The sequence below is a fragment of the Peromyscus eremicus genome, chromosome 8a (assembly GCF_949786415.1).
Source record: "Peromyscus eremicus chromosome 8a, PerEre_H2_v1, whole genome shotgun sequence".
Taxonomy (NCBI): domain Eukaryota; kingdom Metazoa; phylum Chordata; class Mammalia; order Rodentia; family Cricetidae; genus Peromyscus; species Peromyscus eremicus.
In genome coordinates, this window is record NC_081423.1 from 76,717,754 (window position 1) to 76,737,011 (window position 19,258).

Consider the following 19,258-nt stretch of genomic DNA (forward strand, 5'->3'; position numbering starts at 1 on the left):
ATTTGCCCTAACATTTCTTAACCTGACATGATTAATTGATATTTAAAGACTGTCTACTGTGCATACATAAACAGAAAAGAAATCAGTGCAGTTTTGTTCTCACTTAGCATTTTGCTAAGGGTTTTATTAAATAACAGCATGTGAACAAAACTGCACATACTTTCTTACTAGCTTATTAATTCTCTAGTGTAAATGTATATTAAAGCCCAGTGCATTAATTTGTTGGTTTTCTTCCTTTAATGTACAAATGTTAAGCTCTTTGTCTGTGGCATGCCGTCTAAGAGAACCTAAAATGGAACTTTTAGGTGCTTAGCCGAGAGTCAAGTGGATGATTTATGCTATACTGTTGATAATACAGACATATTGGGGAAGAACAGAGTAACATACATGGTTGCATTATGTACAACAGCTACAAAGAGAACTGCAGAGCTGGAGTGTCACTCACAGGACTCCTACCCAGCCACACAGATCTTGTACTTAGCACTGCAGAGCATAAAGCACAAACGCAGTCCTCACAGTGTTGCTCTGTGGTGCTGAGATGCTCAGAATTCCATAGTAAGTCTTCATCCCAGATTCCTGACACACTTGTCTGTTGTCTCTTTTTAAATGGCTTTCATCTTTCTTTAGATCTTCTTTTTAATGTTTTATGTCATAAACTAGGTCAAGCCTTTTTATATAAGTAGCCAGAATGTTTTAAAAATAGCATTCAAGGTCCTGAAAGTGTATTTCAGTTCCTGTCCATAACTTTGAACAGTTACACTGAATGAAGTTGAGTACATCTCTTAAAATAATTAAGTTGGTTGATTTTGCTTACAGCTTTGCTATTTTAAGATTGAAATGGTCATAGGGCAGATAATTCTACCTTGGAAATAAGTACAATTCCAGAAAGGAATGAAAAAATGAATACTAAATTAAGAGTTGTGGTTATGTGAAGGGGAGCTATTTGAATGGGGTTGGAGATAGTAATAAAGGACCTATTTTATAATTTAAAATTCAGTTCAGATCTGGGTATGGTAGCATATACTTATAATCCCAGCACTTCGGAGGTGGAAGCAGGAGGATCCAAGAGTTCAAGGCTAGCCTTGGCTATATAGTGAGTTCAAGACTAGCAGTAAAGGATATTCTATGGCATAGAGTGGAGCAGCTAACTTATTAATAAGGATAATGTGACATCTTCCTTTCTCACTCAAAATGAAGCATCTGTCGGTTATGTGGAGCCCATCCCTGTTCCGCTCACCTTTTTTTTTTTTTTTTTTTTTTTTTAAGGCAGGGTTTTGTGTAGTTTTGGTGCCTGTCCTGAATCTCGCTCTATAGACCAGGCTGGCCTTGAATTCACAGAGATCCACCTATCTCTGCCTCCCAGGAGTGCTGGGATTAAAAGTGTGTGCCACCACCGCCAGCCCACTCACCTTTCTTTACTGCTTCCTCCTTACCAGAAAGGAAAAGCTTTGTCTTGGTACACTGAATTTGCTCTATTGATTTGATCAACATTTCAGGTGAAGCCATTTGATTTAAGAGGTAGAACTCATGCTAACCTCAATTTTATTCTTCAGAGTTGACTCCAGTCTTCTCCTGGAGATCATTTTCTATCTTGTCTCTAAGAGAAGTTACTGGCTTGGGCTGTGGGAAGTCTCTTACCAGGAATTACTGGGAGCAGAAGACTCTGTCTCATAGCACCATGCCTCTAAGACTTAACACATTCTCTAACAGGTTTTCTTCTTAAGAGACCCACGTCTGCTCTCTAACCCACTTGGGTGTCAAATAGGAACCTTCTTGCTGGTAGAGATTCTTTTTCAAACCTAATTTATAAATACTCATCTAATATGTGATGCAGAGGCAAAGCTGTTCCGGTTGAAATAGGAGTTATGAATGTGTTAACAGAATCCTGACTGCCTGGATTCTCCAATTTAACCAACCTCTTCTCAAGTAAGGGTCCTAATACCCTATTGTCAACACTTAAAACAGTCAGATATTTCAAGTATGAAATTCTTTAAATTTCTGTAAATGAAGTTCCACAACATACGTTGTAAGACTAGAGAGATAGCTCAGCAGTTAAGCTCATACACTGCTCTTTCAGGACTCAAGTTCTGTTCCCAGTACCCATTGTTGAGTGGTTCACAACTGCCTGTAACTCCAGCTCCACAGAGATCTGATGCCTATGTCCTCCATGGGCACCTACATACACATACACAAAGCCACAGACATACATAAACATAATTTAAAATAAAAATATCTATCTTAGAGTCAAGCATTGGTGGTACACACCTGTAATCCCAGCACTCAGAAGGATAAACCAAGTGGGCGGCCATTGTATTGGCAGCCAGCCTAAGATGTGTACTCAGTACCAGGCCAACAAGGTGACATAGCATGACTTTGTTTAATAAATTAACAAAGACTCTTTGGAACCAACCTTGGTGCTGTAGCCCTGTAATCTCAGCTACAAAAAGGATAACAAGTTTAAGGCCAGCCTAGGCAATTTGATGAGACCTCATTGTCACCAAAAGAAAGAAAGATAAGTCTAGAATGAAAATTGAGTCCCTTTTGTCCTTTCCCATATTATTTACCTAATAAAATCTGACTCAGACTTCAATCACAGTAAGAAACTACACTGATTGGTTTGGCAGAGCAAATTGGTCTCTAGTCATTGTCTACTTTACATTGGCAATCCTGAGTTGGAAATCACTGAATTGGATAATAAAATTTTTACTAAATCATAAATTAACCAGATACAGTGGCACATGCTTGCTTTCCCAGGAGTCAGGTGGCTGAGGCAAGAGCACTGTGAGTTCCAGGCCAACCTGGCTGCAGTGTGAGACTATCAAAAATCTCAAAACAGCCGGGCGGTGGTGGCGCACGCCTTTAATCCCAGCACTCGGGAGGCAGAGACAGGCGGATCTTTGTGAGTTCGAGGCCAGCCTGGTCTACAGAGTGAGATCCAGGAAAGGTGCAAAGCTACACAAAGAAACCCTGTCTCAAAAAACAAAAAAACAAAAAAACAAAACAAAAAAAAAACAAAAAAAAAAACCTCAAAACAAGAGAGGAAAAATGTGATCTTTAATGTGTAGTCAGAAAGCTGGCAGCTTCTTCAAAATCCTTTAGCTTACCTAGACCATTTCTTAAATAAAGCTTTACTACTTTTTTGAGAAGCTGGGTTATAATTTTAAACTTATTTCATTTTCGTAATTTAAAGTCCTTAGTTCTTTTTCAGATTACTTTTGTTATTTTAATTATGTATATGTTTACATGTGGGTATGTGCACATAAGTACAGATTCCCATGGAGGCCAAAGATGTCAGATCCTCTGAAGCTGGAATTACAAGTGGGTATGAAACAAACTAAAGTCTTCTACAAAGGGAGTATGTACCGAGCCCTTTCTTAGTTCTTGGGTAGTAGCAGTCACACAAGGCAAAATAAAACAAACAAACAAGAAAGAACCCATAATAATAATATAGAACTATATACCATTTAGATAATGCTGTGTCGATTCAGCAGATTTGCAGGTATTTATCTGAGTGGGGGACGGTTGGCAGAGAATTGAGATAGGGTCTCTCACTACGTAGCCCAGGCTGGCCTAGAACTCAGTCTTCTTGCCTCAGCCTCCTAAGAGGGATTATAAAGGTGTGCCATCATGTGTAGCTATGCTATGACTTGGGATTGGGGGTGTGGGGGGCAGTGCTGGGTTTTGTGGTAGCAGGTGGGGGCGGGGATGATTTATTGATTGGTTGATGTTCAAAGCACAATCTCTGTAGACGAGACTACTCTGGAAATCATGGCGGTCCTCCTGCCTCAGCTTCTTCTTGTTTGTTGGTATTAGAGACATGGTTTACCACACCTAGCTTATACTATGACTTTAAAGCTGAGTTAGTTTGACCTTTTCATTATGCCTTCATGAGTATATCTTGTATCACTTATATAATACAGTCTTTCTGTTATTTTTTCCTCTGACCTGAGTGCAGCTTTTTTTTAGAAATAAGTTTTTATTCATTTACTTGCAGCATGTGTCAAATATACTTGTTTTGTTTTAATAGAGAGATGGCTCAGTGGTTAAGAGTACTGGCTGCTCTTCCAGAGGTCCTGAGTTCAATTCCCAGCATCCACATGACAGCTCACAACAGTCTGTAACTGTAGTTCCAAGGGATCCAACACCCTCACACATACATGAATGCAGACAAGACACCAATCCACAGAAAATAAAATTTAAAAAAAAAAGAAAAATAGAAGGCCTTTGTAGTAAATTTATTTTTTGTAGCAAAATTCGTGATATGATTTCTCAAATACATGTTTATTAGGAATATTATTCAACTAAAATTACCTTTTAGGTTGTCTTCCCCTCTGTCCTTGACTCACAGAAAGAGAATGCTAGAAAATGCATGATATAACTTCATCTCCTTTATAATTAAAGGAGATGAAGTCATCTTAGATTATAAAAGAGGTGGCTCAGCAGTTAAGAGTACTTGTTACTCTTTCAGGGGACCCAGGTTCAATTCCCAGCATCCACATAATGGCTCACAGCCTTCTGTAACTACAGTTTCAGAGGATCCAAACCCTTCTTCTGTCTTCTGAAGGCACCAGGAACAGACACTCATGCAAGCAAAACATTCATGTACATAAAACAAAAATAAATAATTCTAATCTTTGTGGCTGGAGAGATGGCTCAGTGGTTAAGAGCACTGGCTGCTCTTCCAGAGGTCCTGAATTCAATTCCCAGCACCCACATGGTGGCTCACAACCATCTATTGTAGGATCTGATGCCCTCTTGGGCATAAAGACATAACATGCAGATAGAGTGTTCATATACATTAAATAAATAATAGATCTTTAAGAAAAAAAGAAAACTTGAGTTCATTTCTGGCACTTAGTGTTCCACCTAAGCTAACACTAACATGAAATACATTCTCTACAAAGGCAAGAGAGCCCCCATACTAAAAATCACCTGCCATAGGTTTTCAGGAAAACCTAATTTAAAGGAAGCCTAAGTAAATCTAAATGAATGTCTTAACTTCGGACTCTATCCCAGAGTGGATTTTGTTCTTCTTTTGGTATCTCATAATGATTAAACTATGTTTTGTTTTATTTTAATTAGGCAGTTTTAAACCCAAGTGTGGTGGTGCATACCTGTAATCTCATCATGTAGAAGGCTTCCTTGTTTGGGAAGCTGAGGCAGGAGGATCACAGCGAGTATAAGGCTAGTTTGGTCTGCATACTTAAAGGCCAACCTAGGCTACAGAGTAAGACCTTGTCTCAAAAAAAAAAAAAAAGACCTTCAAATTAGTGATTTCTACTTTTTTTTAAACATATGTGTAGCATTTTTCTCAGGTGTTCTCAAACATTCCGTTTTCCTTTTGTATTTTCCTTGCACTCCCCATCTCTATGCTACCCTCACCCCCACTTCACCCCCAATAGATTCTGGTGTCAGATCAAAAGGTGAGTATGTTTTCTGGAGAGAATAGGTTGGAGTTTTTGTTTTGTTTGGGTAAGGGCAGAAGCTGAGATAGGGCCTTGCTATGTATCCCAAGCTAGCTTCAGACTCAAAAAGTTCCTGCCTCGGCCTCCCACGTGCTGCGATTACAGATGGGCAGCACTGTGCCTGACTTCTTTCCTTGTCCTTTTTGACCAAACATTATTTCATCTTATTCTAATAGGTACACTTTAGTAATCAAGTACTTTTTCGTTTGGAGATATAGTAATGGTGGATTTTGCTTTATCATGGGGATAAATTCTTTCTTGATTTTCTACCTGCAGCTTCAGGTCTAACCTCTGCCCATTTATACTCTCTAAAGATTGAGTGTGGTTATCAAAAGTTGGAGGTTAGCAGTGCTGTAGAAGGAAATTGTTATTTCTGTATGCATCATGTATGCCCTCTTAGAGTCTGAACACCAGTCATCTGGGCTATTGGACTAGCTGGGAATGTTCTCAAAGTGAAGGAAATAAGACTTCCTGCCAGGTTATTTTCCTTCAGGTAGATAGGTTATCTATCATACATTTGTGTTGGGGACCCCTCAGCTTTTGGATTTGGCCGTCTCTACAGGACCTGATGACAGCTTACTTTGCAGGGAAGGAGAGTCGCTCCCAGATAGCTCTCACGAGTGGCCCTGGAGCAGGAAGTGGTGGAGCAGATCTTCCTTGTTTGGGAGGAGCCTGAGGTAGACCTCGCATCCTGAGTCTGGAAGGTAAATTTGTTGTTACCTGTAAATGATGGTTCTGCTAGTTCATGCTATACCAATCCAGACTTCAGAGGTATCCCTCCTGCCAGCAGGAGAAGGCGGATGACTCGGGTGAAGATGGCTGGAAGCCCTGGGTCATTCCGTCTTCCACACTTAACAGAATTTTTTTTTTTTTTTTTTTTTTCAAAAAAAGGGCAGATTTATCTATGAAATCACTATCATTTCAACACATCGAGCACATACTTTGTTATAACTGTAGTGCTCTATCTTGTTGATGTTTCTTTATTTTTTTTTCATAGAGTGAACCATATGGATTGGTTTAAGAGGGCCTAGCAGAACCACAACCTTACAGGCAAGAACAAATATCACTTTCTGCTACTTTCTCCTATACCAATCCAGACTATAGGGACCAAACCAAAGATCTCCCACTCAAGTGAGCATTGCCTTTTTTTTTTAAGTAAATATTGATACTTCTTTAATAAATAGCACTAAAAAAGTATTTTCTTCAAAGATAATACTGGAGCTTTAAAAAATAATCAGCACAACAGATTGTCAAGTCTAGCTCAGAAAGGAGTCCTGTATACAAATTTCATTTAGCATTGTGCCCACCTAACCTGTAGCTTCTCAGCATAACCACAGCTCTTCTCAATAAAAAACAAATTAACAGATTTGGCAGTCAAGCAAAGAGTAGCTACCCTCCTTGAGTTTCGTGCAGCTTTGTGCATGCAATTACCTGCACCTATCTTCTCTGATGGCTAAGCCTTACAAAAAATGAGTATATGGTCTTTATATTTATATATGTTAGCTTAGTTTGTGCTACACGTCTTCCTTCTAGCCTCTCCTTTTCTGATCATATCTGCTGGCAATAGGGATGGCCCTACAGTCTAGAATGATGTAGGGGGAGGTAGCAGAACCTGAAGGGTCCAGTCTTCCTGTTTAAAAAGGAAAAGCAGGCATGGTGGCACACACACCTATAACCCTAGCACTTGGTTGGGGGGAGGGCTGTGGCAGGAGCATTGCAAAGTGGAGGCCAATGTGGTATAATGGCAAATTCCAGGCCAACTTGAGCTACATAGCAAAACCCTGTGTCAAAAGGGGAGGGGGTAGTTTTGTTTTTTCCTTCCCTCTTGGAAAGATGTATATGTGTTCCTTCCCCCATAATCACAAATAATTGAGATCGGACGTGTCTCTAAGTTAATAAGGTGTACTCATTGCTTGCTACTCAAAGAGTTAGCCATTAACTGATTTTGTCTTTGGTTTCTAGATCTTAGTTCACTATTATTTGACATACTGTTTCCTTCAGAAATTTGTAACTGTTTGTAGAGGGCAGGAGTTAAATATTGCTTTAGACTGACTCTATTTTGGGTTACCATCAAAGTATAAGGGGCATTCATTCCGTGGAATAAATACATTTTCCCAATGTCTATATTTGCTAGTTCATGTCTATGCTTGCTTATCTTTTAATTTTGAGGCTGTTTTGTTTTCACCTGATTAATTCATATTATTAGGCCTTCTGGAACCTCACCTTATCCTTTTATTTATGTCCAGTGTTCTACATTTCATGGAAACCTGATTATCCAGGGCCACAGAGACTAGAATTATCAGCACTAATGAATAATTATAAACTCGTGTACTTGACTTAATTTACTATTGCATAAAGCCCAAGTAATTGTGTATTGCCTTGCAGTTTAGGGACTCAGGAATGGGAACGTTACCTTTTGGGGAATGTGATTGTTATACTCTTAGGTAGTTTTTTCAGTTGCCATCTTAACCAGTAGTATGGAGACCAATGATCAATAGCTCCAACATTGGAAGTTTTCTTTTCATAGTAATTGTTGCATGAGAAATTTTGAGATAATAAGTTACTTAACAATTTACTGCAGGCCTCGTTTCCCAAATCCCTTCAACTTCCCCCATAATGACTTTCCCAAAGCTTTTTCCTGTCCGTCTGAATAGACTGTATTTACATTCTATGGATTTAACTTATATTTGAAATACAGATGCTTGTTTTATTTGTCCAGATCACATTGAAACCTGTTAATTGTAATTAATTTTTTTCCTAGTCTTGGGCAAGATCTTTAAAAATTAAGGGTTAAAATATTTTCGTTCAGCACGCATTAAAAACATTGAATTCCTCAAGTCACCTTGATTTTATGATGTTGGCCAAGTTTGTAATTTGGGTTTTAGAATAAATAATTATTTAAATGTCACATTTGGGCTTGAATTTTGAAGTCAATATGGATCTAATAGGTGCAGATTCTGTCTTCTGTATTGAATTTGTTCCTTATTCTAGCTTTCTCCAAGTAGAATTCTTTACAACAAGGAATAGAAACTATACTTTAAGAAAATAAGAATGGATTAAAATGACATTTTTATTTGAATATTCCATTATTGATGGTACTAATTTTGAATGGTGTTTCATGCTTATGTTACTAAGATAATAATTTAATCATTTTTGTATGACAGGCACCTATGGGGACATGCTGGGGTGATATCTCAGAAAATGTAAGAATAGAAGTTCCCAATACAGACTGCAGTCTACCTACCAAAGTCTTCTGGATTGCTGGAATTATAAAATTAGCAGGTGAAAAGCATACATGATGATTTACTAGAAAATGCCAGGGACACAAACTTTTGTTAAATAAAAAAAGAGTATAAATTTTGCGGGTATTACCAAATAAATAATATATGTGTAGTAGGAGTTGGCAGGTTTTTTTTTTTTATAAATAGCTAGACAATAAGTATTTTTTGGATTTGTAGGGTTTGCAGTTATTACACTACCATTTCCCCCACTTTAACATGTGAACAACTGTAGCAAGATATAAACAAATGGATATAACTGTAGAATTTTATTCATGAAATTTGAGTCTCAGAAAGCTATCACATCTTTATCTGAAGGAAATATTGTTCCTTCAGTTCTTTCTAGCCATTAAAAAAAAAAATCTGCTGGGCGATGGTGGCGCACGCCTTTAATCCCAGCACTTGGGGAGGCAGAGGCAGGAGGATCTTTGTGAGTTCGAGGCCAGCCTGGTCTACAGAGCAAGATCCAGGAAAGGCGCAAAGCTACACAGAGAAACCCTGTCTTGAAAAACCAAAAAAAAAAAAAAAATCTTCCAGGCGGTGGTGGTGCATGCCTTTAATCCCAGTACTCGGGAGGCAGGCAGATCTCTGTGAGTTTGAGGTCTGGTCTACAAAGTGAGTTCCAGAACAGCCAGGACTGTTACACAGAGAAACCTTGTCTCGAAAAAACAACAGCAACAACAAAAAAAAAAAAATCAGGCAGTTGGCTAGGCCAACTGGGTGAGCTTTATCTCCAGCTTGTCTCCCTATAACACTCTGAATATTGCTTTACTATACTGCCTATAGAGTTACCTAAAAGTGGCCTAGGTGCCAGGTGTGATGACCAGCACTGGGGAGGCAGAGGCAGGTGGATCTCTTAGTTTGAGGCCAGCCTGGTCTATGGAGCGTGTTCCAGATCAGCCAAGCCTGTTTAACAGAAAGAAAGACCTTGTCTCAGAAAAAAAAAAAAAAAAAAAATGTCCTGGATGGGTGAGGGGATAAATTCAAGGCCTTGTGTGCTGCTAGGCAATGCCTCTGACAGTAAGCTGCATCTCTACCCCCTGAAAATAATTCTATTACACTTCCCTCTTCCAGCGTCATCAATAGCATCTTTATTCTTTAAGGTAGTCACAGTTTGCAGCTTCACCCTGACAGTTTTTTTGTTTTTTAATAGCTTCCCCAATATAAATGATCTGTTAACATGAAGCTGTTCTTTCCTTGGAAGTTTTTTTTTTAATCTCATCCATACCTTTGATCACTGTGGCAAGAGTCCAGGCTCTGTGTTTTCTCCTATCCACTTCAGTCCTAGGTCTTTTCCTTAAGACATCTGTCTACATAAACGTTCTTTAAATGATTCTGTTGTTTGCTGTGCTATAATTCATGACAGCATTTATGTCCCAGATGTTTGAGACACCTGCATGTAAATAGTTCAGAAGATCAGCACATTTACTGTCAGAATTATTCCTAATTACTGATACTGGTTTTACATTTCTGTGTTTTCTGTTTGCCTCATATATCTTCTAAGTCACTTTGCTATTTTGGTAGTAAGCCTCAGAGAAGGCAAGAAAATCCCCCCAAAATTTATGGCCCAGCTAGCCTGGCATACACCGTGGCAGACAACAAAAAGACCCTATCTCAAACAGGGTAGAAGGGGAGGACTAACACCTGAGATTGTCCTCTCACACAACCAAAAATCAAAACTTTTTAGGAACTGTTTCAGACATTGATCACACTTAACATTCTAGCACTTGGGAGGTAGAGGAAGGAGCAGAAGGTTGTCTCCAGCCATGTACTCATTCTGATGCCAGCTTCATCTACATGAGACCCTATCTCAAAAGAAAAAGAAAACTACACATTCTCATGAAGCTATCTCACCATTTGTTTTCACTGAGGTGTTCCCCCTTCTGAGAATTTGAGAAATTATAAATTGAAATGCAGAGGGAGAAGCCATGCTCTGAAAACCTGTCTTTGTATTACTAAGGGATTCTCAAAGTTGGATCATAGTCCAACAGACAGGATCAGTATTCTCAGGGACTTAGAAGTATAGATTGTCCACACCAATCCCTGGCATGGGAGGGAGCCCCTAGAAGGGACTACCCTTTGCTTATAAACAATGACAGGCATTTCTGCTACAGAGGGAAAGCAGAGTTTGACGACATCACCCTAGGGGCTGGCTGAATCATTGTAGTTTTGTTATCTTACTATGTAATGATCATTTTGTGGGTTTTAGGTTACAATGCCCTTTTGAGATATGAAGGATTTGAAAATGATTCTTCTCTGGACTTCTGGTGCAATATATGTGGGTCTGATATTCATCCAGTTGGTTGGTGTGCAGCCAGTGGAAAACCTCTCGTTCCTCCTAGAAGTGAGTAGCCTCATGTCCATTTATTTTATTTTAAACTTGACACTCATTGATTTTAGAGGTATGAGTATTTTGCCTGCATGTATGTATGTATGTATGTATGTATGTATGTATGTATGTATGTATTCATACATACCTGGCCCCACAGAGGGCATTGGAGCCCCCAGAGCTGTAGTTCTAGGCAGTTGTGAGCCACCTTGTGGGTGCTGAGAATCAAACCCCAGTCTTCTGTAAGAGCAGCATGAGAGCAGCAGCAACAAGTGCTCTAAACCCCTGGGACTCTAAACGGGCTTGTGGGAGCCCATTTTTGGGTTCCTCGTGGCTTTACCCAGCAGGTCCGCATAGAGGATGATTAGGACCACGGGCCTGAGTGCAGGAGTCTGAGATGGTCTGCACTTGGCTGTGCTGGGGGAGGAGGTCATTTGCTCCACCCCTTGGCATCAGTATAAAAACCCTGGGGCAGAGACAGGCCGGTTGAAAAAGGTTCCAGGTCCTCTTGAGGCTATCTTTTATTTTCTATCTGTTTATCTCCGCAAGATTCTCCACAATAAATCCTTCTGTCTAATATTTCCTGCTGTTCACACTCAAAAAACTCTGGGGAGCTGTGGGGTTGGTGGGTAAATGCCCCACAAACTCTCCAACCCCATGGTCATTTTAAACGTGTGTATCTTAATGGTGTCTTACACATAATATCCTAAAGTGATACAGAAATTAAAATATTTTTATGTCAAATAGTTTTTATGTTAGCAAAATATACATACTTTCTCCATTCTTGCTACTTTTCAGCACCTTAATTCATACTCATGATTTCCAGAGAAACTTGTTAACCTGGTTTTGTTTTGTTTTAATTATTTTGTAAAGCAGTTCTGTTTGCTAAAGGATAACTAGTTATTTCTTTTGTTTTAGCTGTTCAACACAAATACACAAACTGGAAAGCTTTTCTAGTAAAAAGACTTACTGGTGCCAAAACGCTTCCTCCTGATTTCTCACAAAAGGTAAAAATAGGATCATTATGAATTGAAGAGCTCTTTTAAAAGAATTACTTAGAATTATTTAGAAGAATTTTTAAAGAATTATAATTTCTGAACCGTTAAATATCAAAATATATGTTCAGAAAGGATGACTCATACTTATGTCAGTACTCTAGAGGCAGAAAGATGGCCAGAAGTTTAAAGTTAACCTCTAGACTAAAAAATGAAACACTATTCCCCAAAACAAAACAAGAGCCTGGCATGGTGATGTGCATGTTTAATCCCTGTACTTAGGAGGTAGAGGCTAATGAATCTCCATGAGTTCAAGGTCAGCCTTATCTGCATAGCAGGTTCCAAGACAGCCAGGGCTAGTGAGACCCTGTCTCCAAAAAAGAAAAAAAAAAAAAAATATATATATATATATATATATATTTGACAGGGCAATATTGAAACTACTTGTATTCCTTTGTCATGAGTCTCAAATGGGATTTTTTTTTCTGTTTTGTTTGAAGGTTTCAGAGAGTATGCAGTATCCTTTTAAACCTTGCATGAGAGTAGAAGTAGTTGACAAGAGGCATTTATGTCGAACAAGAGTAGCAGTGGTGGAAAGTGTAATTGGAGGAAGATTAAGGTTAGTGTATGAAGAGAGTGAAGACAGAACAGACGACTTCTGGTGCCACATGCACAGCCCCTTAATCCACCATATCGGGTGGTCTCGAAGCATAGGCCATCGATTCAAAAGATCTGGTAAGCAACTGTCACAAAAACTTGTGAAAGTATCAGTGAGGTTGAATAAACTACTTGGTTGTTTCTACAAACCTTAGATCAAAGATAGCGTTCTAGTTTGACTATTATACTGTAATTACGATACTAATTCCCTGTGTCCCTTCCTCTTCCTACCCAAATAATAACATTTCATGCATGAGGCCATGAATTTAATTTCTAGCACCAAAAAAAAAGAAAAGAAAAGAAAAATTTAAATCTGTTTTTCCTCACAACTACAATTGTCTCATTCTTTTCTTGTCCAGACCATTTGAAAGATGTGAAAGGATCTCATTTCCACTTAATTGTCATCTAAATGGCAAGATTAAGTTTAACTAGACATGATACTAAACACGAAAAAACATTCTTCTAGAAATGCCTACCGGTGCAGGCTATGCAGGAGTGTCAGGCATGATCATCACTAGTTCAAGGACAGCCTCAGCAACTTAGTGAGCCCCTGCCTCCAAAACAGCCGGGGAGATCAGTGTTAAGAATATTTGGCAGCCGGGTGGTGGTGGCACATGCCCTTAATCCCAGTACTCAGGAGGCAGAGGCAGGTGGATCTCTGAGTTTAAGGCCAGTCTGGGCTACAGAGTGAGTTCCAGGACAGGCTCCAAAGCTACACAGAAAAACCCTGTCTCGGGGAAAAAAAAAATTGGCGTGTGTGAGGCGCTCTGTTCAATCTCCAGTACCACACCAAAAGGGAAAAAAGGCTTCTGATGTTGTAATTCCCTTACTGTGAAATTACCAGCATTGTAATTAACTGAAATGTAATAGCATGTGTACATGTGCTCTGAAGATAGAAAAGGCTATTAATATTACTCACCATCATAAATGTAGAAGACATGGATTCTTTGTTTTTGTTTTTGCCATGTTTTAGAGTATTACATACCTTGTGAGTTTGAACCCTTCAAGGAAGCATGGGTTTTTTTGATCTTCTCACAAATGCTGACAGATTAGTATGTAACTTTTCTTTGTAGATATTACAAAGAAACAGGATGGACATTTTGATACACCACCACACTTATTTGCTAAGGTAAGAAGTTTGTACAAGAGCCCTCATTTGTAAATTAGGTTGAAAGAGGGTTGTGGGGTTTTTCCTAAGATTATGGATATCACATATGCTCACTTAAAAAATTAAAATCTGTAATCCTTAGATGTCACAAATTCTTATTGTACTCATCCCTAAATTATGTGTACCTGTATAAATTCTTTCTGTTCCCTAAACAAAGGGAGTTACAACATTAGGTACATAGGAAAGGCATCTGGTAAATGTTTTCAAGTTGGCAATTTTGTGTGTGTGTGTTTCAAGACAGGGTTTCTCTGTGTGGCCTTGGCTGTCCTGGAACTTGCTGTGTAGACCAGGCTGGCTTTGAACTCAAAGATCACCTGCCTCTGCTTCCTGAGTGCTGGGATTAAAGACATGCACCACCATCACCTGGCCAGAAATATTTTCATTATTAAAATGAAAACATTTAGGAGGCTGAAGCAAAAGAATTACCACAAGTTTCATGCCAGCCTGTGCTACAGAGAATTACCCTGTCTCAGGAAGTTGGGGTCAGGGGCACATTTTTGGGCCAGGAAGAGCTAGCTTAGCAGTTTCAGGTACTATTGCACATCCTGATGCTCTGAACATCTGTAAAAAGCCTGGTGCAGATACCATGGAGTACATGTGTAATCCAAGCTCCCGACAGCAAAATGGGAGGTGCAGATAGGAGAATCGCCCAAAAGCTTACAGCTCATACAGCCTGCAGTACACAGTGCAGCAGACCAGAGAGAGACCCTGCCTCAACACACTAAATAAATAATTCTAAAGGACATGTATAACAGTGTTGTATATGCTTTCTATAGGTAAAAGAAGTAGACCAGAGTGGAGAATGGTTCAAAGAAGGAATGAAATTGGAGGCTATAGACCCATTAAATCTTTCTACAATATGTGTTGCAACCATTAGGAAGGTAAGAGAGAATTTGTTCTAAATTGGAGAAATTCAGTCAGAAGAACCAGGTTTAAAATCATAAGGGAGCCTCAAGCAGATGTATTTTGAAAAAAAAGATATGTACGTCTGGATCTTCATTGGGAAAAAAGTTATTAAAACTTTCTAATGTGTCAAGATCAGGACTTCACAACCCCTTTTCACCCAGAACTTTAATGCATAATGCAACCCATGGCATACAGGTGTTTGAAATACTTGTATAAATCAAACACCTACAGGTATCACAAATTTATTTTAAAACAATTCTTTGGTATATATATATAATTTTACTGTTTATTAAAGACAAAATCAAATTTACATACTAATGAGATGGAGATGCTTGTTGTCTAATAGAACAATCCAAATATAGGTTAATTTGATACTTACATGCTGAAGAATGAGGTAAGAAATAATCTCAGAGCCGGGCAGTGGTAGCACATGCCTTTATTTAATCCCAGCACTTGGGAGGCAGAGGCAAGCAGATGTCTGTGAGTTTAAGGCCATCCTAGGCTACAGAGTGAGTTCCAGGAAAGGCGCAAAGCTACACATAGAAACTCTGTCTCGAAAAACCAAAAAAAAAAAAAAAGGTCTCAAATTCAGGTGTGAGCTAGGATATTTCAGAAGCTTCTGTTGTAACAGTATACACAATGTAACATGAGGAAGAGTTTCTTTAGCCTACCCATATAGCCCATCATTGAAGCCAAGGCAGGAACTTCATGAAACAGAGACCACAGAACAATTTTTTTTTTTTTTTTAAGGACGGGGTCTCACTATTTAGCCTTGGCTGTCCTGAAACTCTGTGTAGATCAGGCTGGCCTGGAACTCACAGAGATCCATCTGCCTCTGCCCCCTGAGTGTAGAGCTTAAAGGTGTGTGCTGCCATGCCTGGCCATCAGCTGCTTTTCTTACACAGCTGGGACCTACCTGCCTAGGGATGTAACAGTCAAGAGAATGTCCCACTGATGTGCCCACAGGACAATTTGATAGAGGTAGTTCCTCAATTGAGGTTCCCTCTTTCCTGGTGGTGATTCTAGTTTGAGTCGAGAAAGACTTAATCAGCACATTTAGGAAATGGCAAGTGGTTAATATGCATACAAAAAATTGGGACTGTAGATGTGTAGCTCAGTGGTAGAGTGTTTGCCTAACATGTGCAAGACTTTGGGATCAGTCCCCTGTACAAACAAACAAACAAAAAAATGTCAACAGGGCAGCCAGGGCTACATGGACCCTGTCTTGGGGGTGGGAGGGGAAATGTCAGACTTTAGAGTTGGTTCCACAGTTAAAAGCACTAATTGCTCTTGCAAAAGGACCTAAGTTTGGTTCCCACCATCCACATGGTGGCTCACGATTATCCATAATTCTTGTTCTAGGCAATCTGATGCTATTTTCTGGCTTGCATGAACACCAGGGACATGTGCTGCACAGACATATATACAGGCAAAAACACCCATATACATAACTTTTAAAAAAAATTAATAAGTACTTTAAGATTTAAAAAAAAAAAAAACAAGAGCCGGAATGTTTGCGATAAGAGTTGTGAGCTAAGTGATTGATTACTTCTGAAGGACTAAAGAAGGAGCTGATGGCATGAGGCAAAGACTAGCTCTCAGAGAACGTGTTCGGCATGGAGATAAAATAAATACTGAGACTCAGGAAGGGAGGCAAACTCCAGTTGGTCCTGATAGTATTTGAGGTCATTGAAACAAAGCAGAGCTAAAATCAGAAATGTAAGGGTTGGAGGTGAAAAGTCAGTTACCAAAAGAGTTATAGAAGGAATAATAGAAGTGTGACTATTAATCAGTAGACTAGGACATGATAGTCTGGATTGAAAGCTTTTAATCCCAGCATTCAGAAAGCGTAGGCAAGCTAATCTCTGAGTTTGAAGCCAGCCTGATCTGCATAGTGAGTTTGTCTCACTAATAATTAATAGTTATTTGAGGAGGTAAGTACTATGAAAAATAGACCACTGAATTGAGAAAATAAGGTTGTCGGTGAATTTGGCAGTCTAGATAAGGATAGAAATGGGAGAATAACAAATTGCATAGTATGTACCTTGAACTAGTTCTCAGAGTGCAGTCTACTGAATTCACTGCAAATAAAAACCTTACGCCTTTTGTGTTTGAACCTGTCTCAATTTTTTTGCTTTTTTTTCCCCCTGGTGGTTATGCAGGATATAAAATATTCTCAGTGTGATGAAAATTAGAAAACATTAGAGTATAAAACATGTGTTTGGAAAAGATCTTTTTGTGATAATTAGGCAAGATGTAGAAGTTGGTCTTGTTTTAAAAAAAAATGTGAGGAGTTAGAGAGATGGCTCAGAGGTTAAGGGCACTGGCTGCTCTTTGAGAGGTCGTTAGTTTAATTCCCAGCAACCACATGGTGGCTCATAACCATCTATAATGAGATCTGGTGCCCTCTTCTGGCATGCAGGAATACATGCAGTCAGAACACTGTATACATAGTAGATAGATAGATAGATAGATAGATAGATAGATAGATAGATAGAATCTTTTTTTTTTTTTTAATGTGAGAGAAGCTAGACAAGGTGCTCTATAGGTCTGTAATTCCAGGCTTGAGAAGTTGGAGTGAGAGCATCTCAAATTTAAGTTCTAGTTAGTATTAGAAGGCAGGCATGCTACTTATTAACAGCAGTCTGATGCAGAAAGTGGAGTTAAGAGGACCTTTGTTGGGCCCAAGCAGCCTTATTGTCGTAGAAGAGCGTGGTAAAAGAAGGCAGGTTGAAACTTGAAGAAGGTAGAGGTTTAGCAAGATTATTCCCTATAAAAAGTCAGAAGAGAAGGAAAGCATTACCATGTTAGGACTAAGATCCTGACGCTCAACACTACATGGTTGGGGGTGGGGGGTTGTTGTTGTTGTAGAAGATGGGGTTTACTGTGTAGCTTTAGTTGTCCTGAAGTTCACTCTGTAGACCAGGCTGTCCTAGAAGTCACAGAGATCCACCTCCCTCTGCCTCCCCAGTGCTGGAATTAAAGGCATTTGCCATTACTGCCTGGTTTGTGTGTGTGTGTGTGTGTGTGTGTGTGTGTGTGTGTGTGTGTGTGTGTGTCAACTTGAGGGAGTTGGATCTATCCTTCCACCAAGTAAGTCCTGGGGATTGAACAATGATCATCAGACTTGACAGCCAAACATTTCACACACTGGGCCCTAGATGGTCAAATTATTAAAAGAGTATTTCAGCCCGGTGGCAGTGGTGCACGCCTTTGATCCCAGCACTCGAGAGGCAGAGTCAAATGGATCTGTGTGAGTTCAAGGCCAGCCTGGTCTACAGAGCAAGATCCAGGACAGGCACCAAAACAACACGGAGAAACCCTGTCTCGAAAAACCAAGAGAGAGAGAGAGAGAGAGAGAGAGAGAGAGAGAGAGAGAGAGAATTTCAATCAGTTATTGGCCAAAGACATTGTTTTTTCCAAATATCTGAAGTCATCTCTGTGTGAACTTGCTTTTCTGAAATCACTTCTGTATGGTCTTTGTTTCTGGTACACATTAACAGTCTACATCAGTTTCTCTTTATTGAATCTATTTAACATCCAGTAACAAAGTGTTTTACTTCTAAAGTGCCTTTATGTAATAGATTTTCCTTTCTTTCAGAATATCATTTAAAATGCCATTTTTTTTGTAATAGTGGTGTTCATGTTCAAGTACTTGGGATTCTCTTAATTTCAAAGGTGCTGGCTGATGGGTTCCTGATGATTGGGATCGATGGCTCAGAAGCTGCAGATGGATCTGACTGGTTCTGTTATCATGCAACCTCTCCTTCTATTTTCCCTGTGGGTTTCTGTGAAATTAACATGATAGAACTGACTCCACCCAGAGGTACTCCATCCCGGTATAAATACTCAGTTTTTAGTCTTGCTTTGTTTCTGTATGGTATCTGCTTATATTTAACATGGCCCTAATTTTCTTGTTGTGTGTGTATTTATACACAATATGTGTGAGTATGAATAGCTAGACTAAAACATGCAAGAGCTGTGAGATACTCCGCAGTTGAACATGATGATGCATGTCTGAAATCCCAGCACTTGGGAGCAAAGGCTGGAGCATCAGCCACAAGCTGGAGACCTGCCTGCTCTACATAGTGAGTCTAGGGCTACACAAGACCCTATCTCAAAGTTAATACATTAATTAATTAAAATAAAAACACAAACTTTATATTCTAGCTCATTTTAATAAATTACAGTGAAAGTTTTTCCTGAATCTGTTCATGTTACAATGTGAATCTGTATTTACAGACCCTCTAACATAGTGATCTCAATACGTTACTGTGCACATAGCTTTTTTAAGTACTTTTTATTATTTTATATATATGGGTGTTTTGCCTGTATGTATGTCTGTGCACCATGTGTGTGGTGTGTGCCTGGTGCCTGAAGAGTCAAGAAGAGGGCATCAGATCCCCTGGAACTAGTTACGGACTGTTAGGAGCTGTAGGTGCTGGGAATTGAGCCATCTC

The 19,258-nt window shown here is 39.3% G+C and overlaps 1 protein-coding gene across 15 annotated transcripts in view; it reads left to right on the plus strand.

Annotated features, from left to right (window-relative positions):
• Window positions 1–19,258, plus strand: part of Mbtd1 (mbt domain containing 1) — a 68,259-nt gene that overhangs the window by 33,269 nt on the left and 15,732 nt on the right. For all 15 annotated transcript variants that reach the window (XM_059271525.1, XM_059271522.1, XM_059271526.1 and 12 more), the window contains 7 exons: window positions 8,630–8,747; window positions 10,953–11,087; window positions 11,991–12,079; window positions 12,568–12,802; window positions 13,798–13,853; window positions 14,669–14,773; window positions 18,477–18,624. In XM_059271525.1, the coding sequence (XP_059127508.1) occupies window positions 8,630–8,747; window positions 10,953–11,087; window positions 11,991–12,079; window positions 12,568–12,802; window positions 13,798–13,853; window positions 14,669–14,773; window positions 18,477–18,624 (886 nt within the window). The remainder of the gene's footprint in view (window positions 1–8,629; window positions 8,748–10,952; window positions 11,088–11,990; window positions 12,080–12,567; window positions 12,803–13,797; window positions 13,854–14,668; window positions 14,774–18,476; window positions 18,625–19,258) is intronic.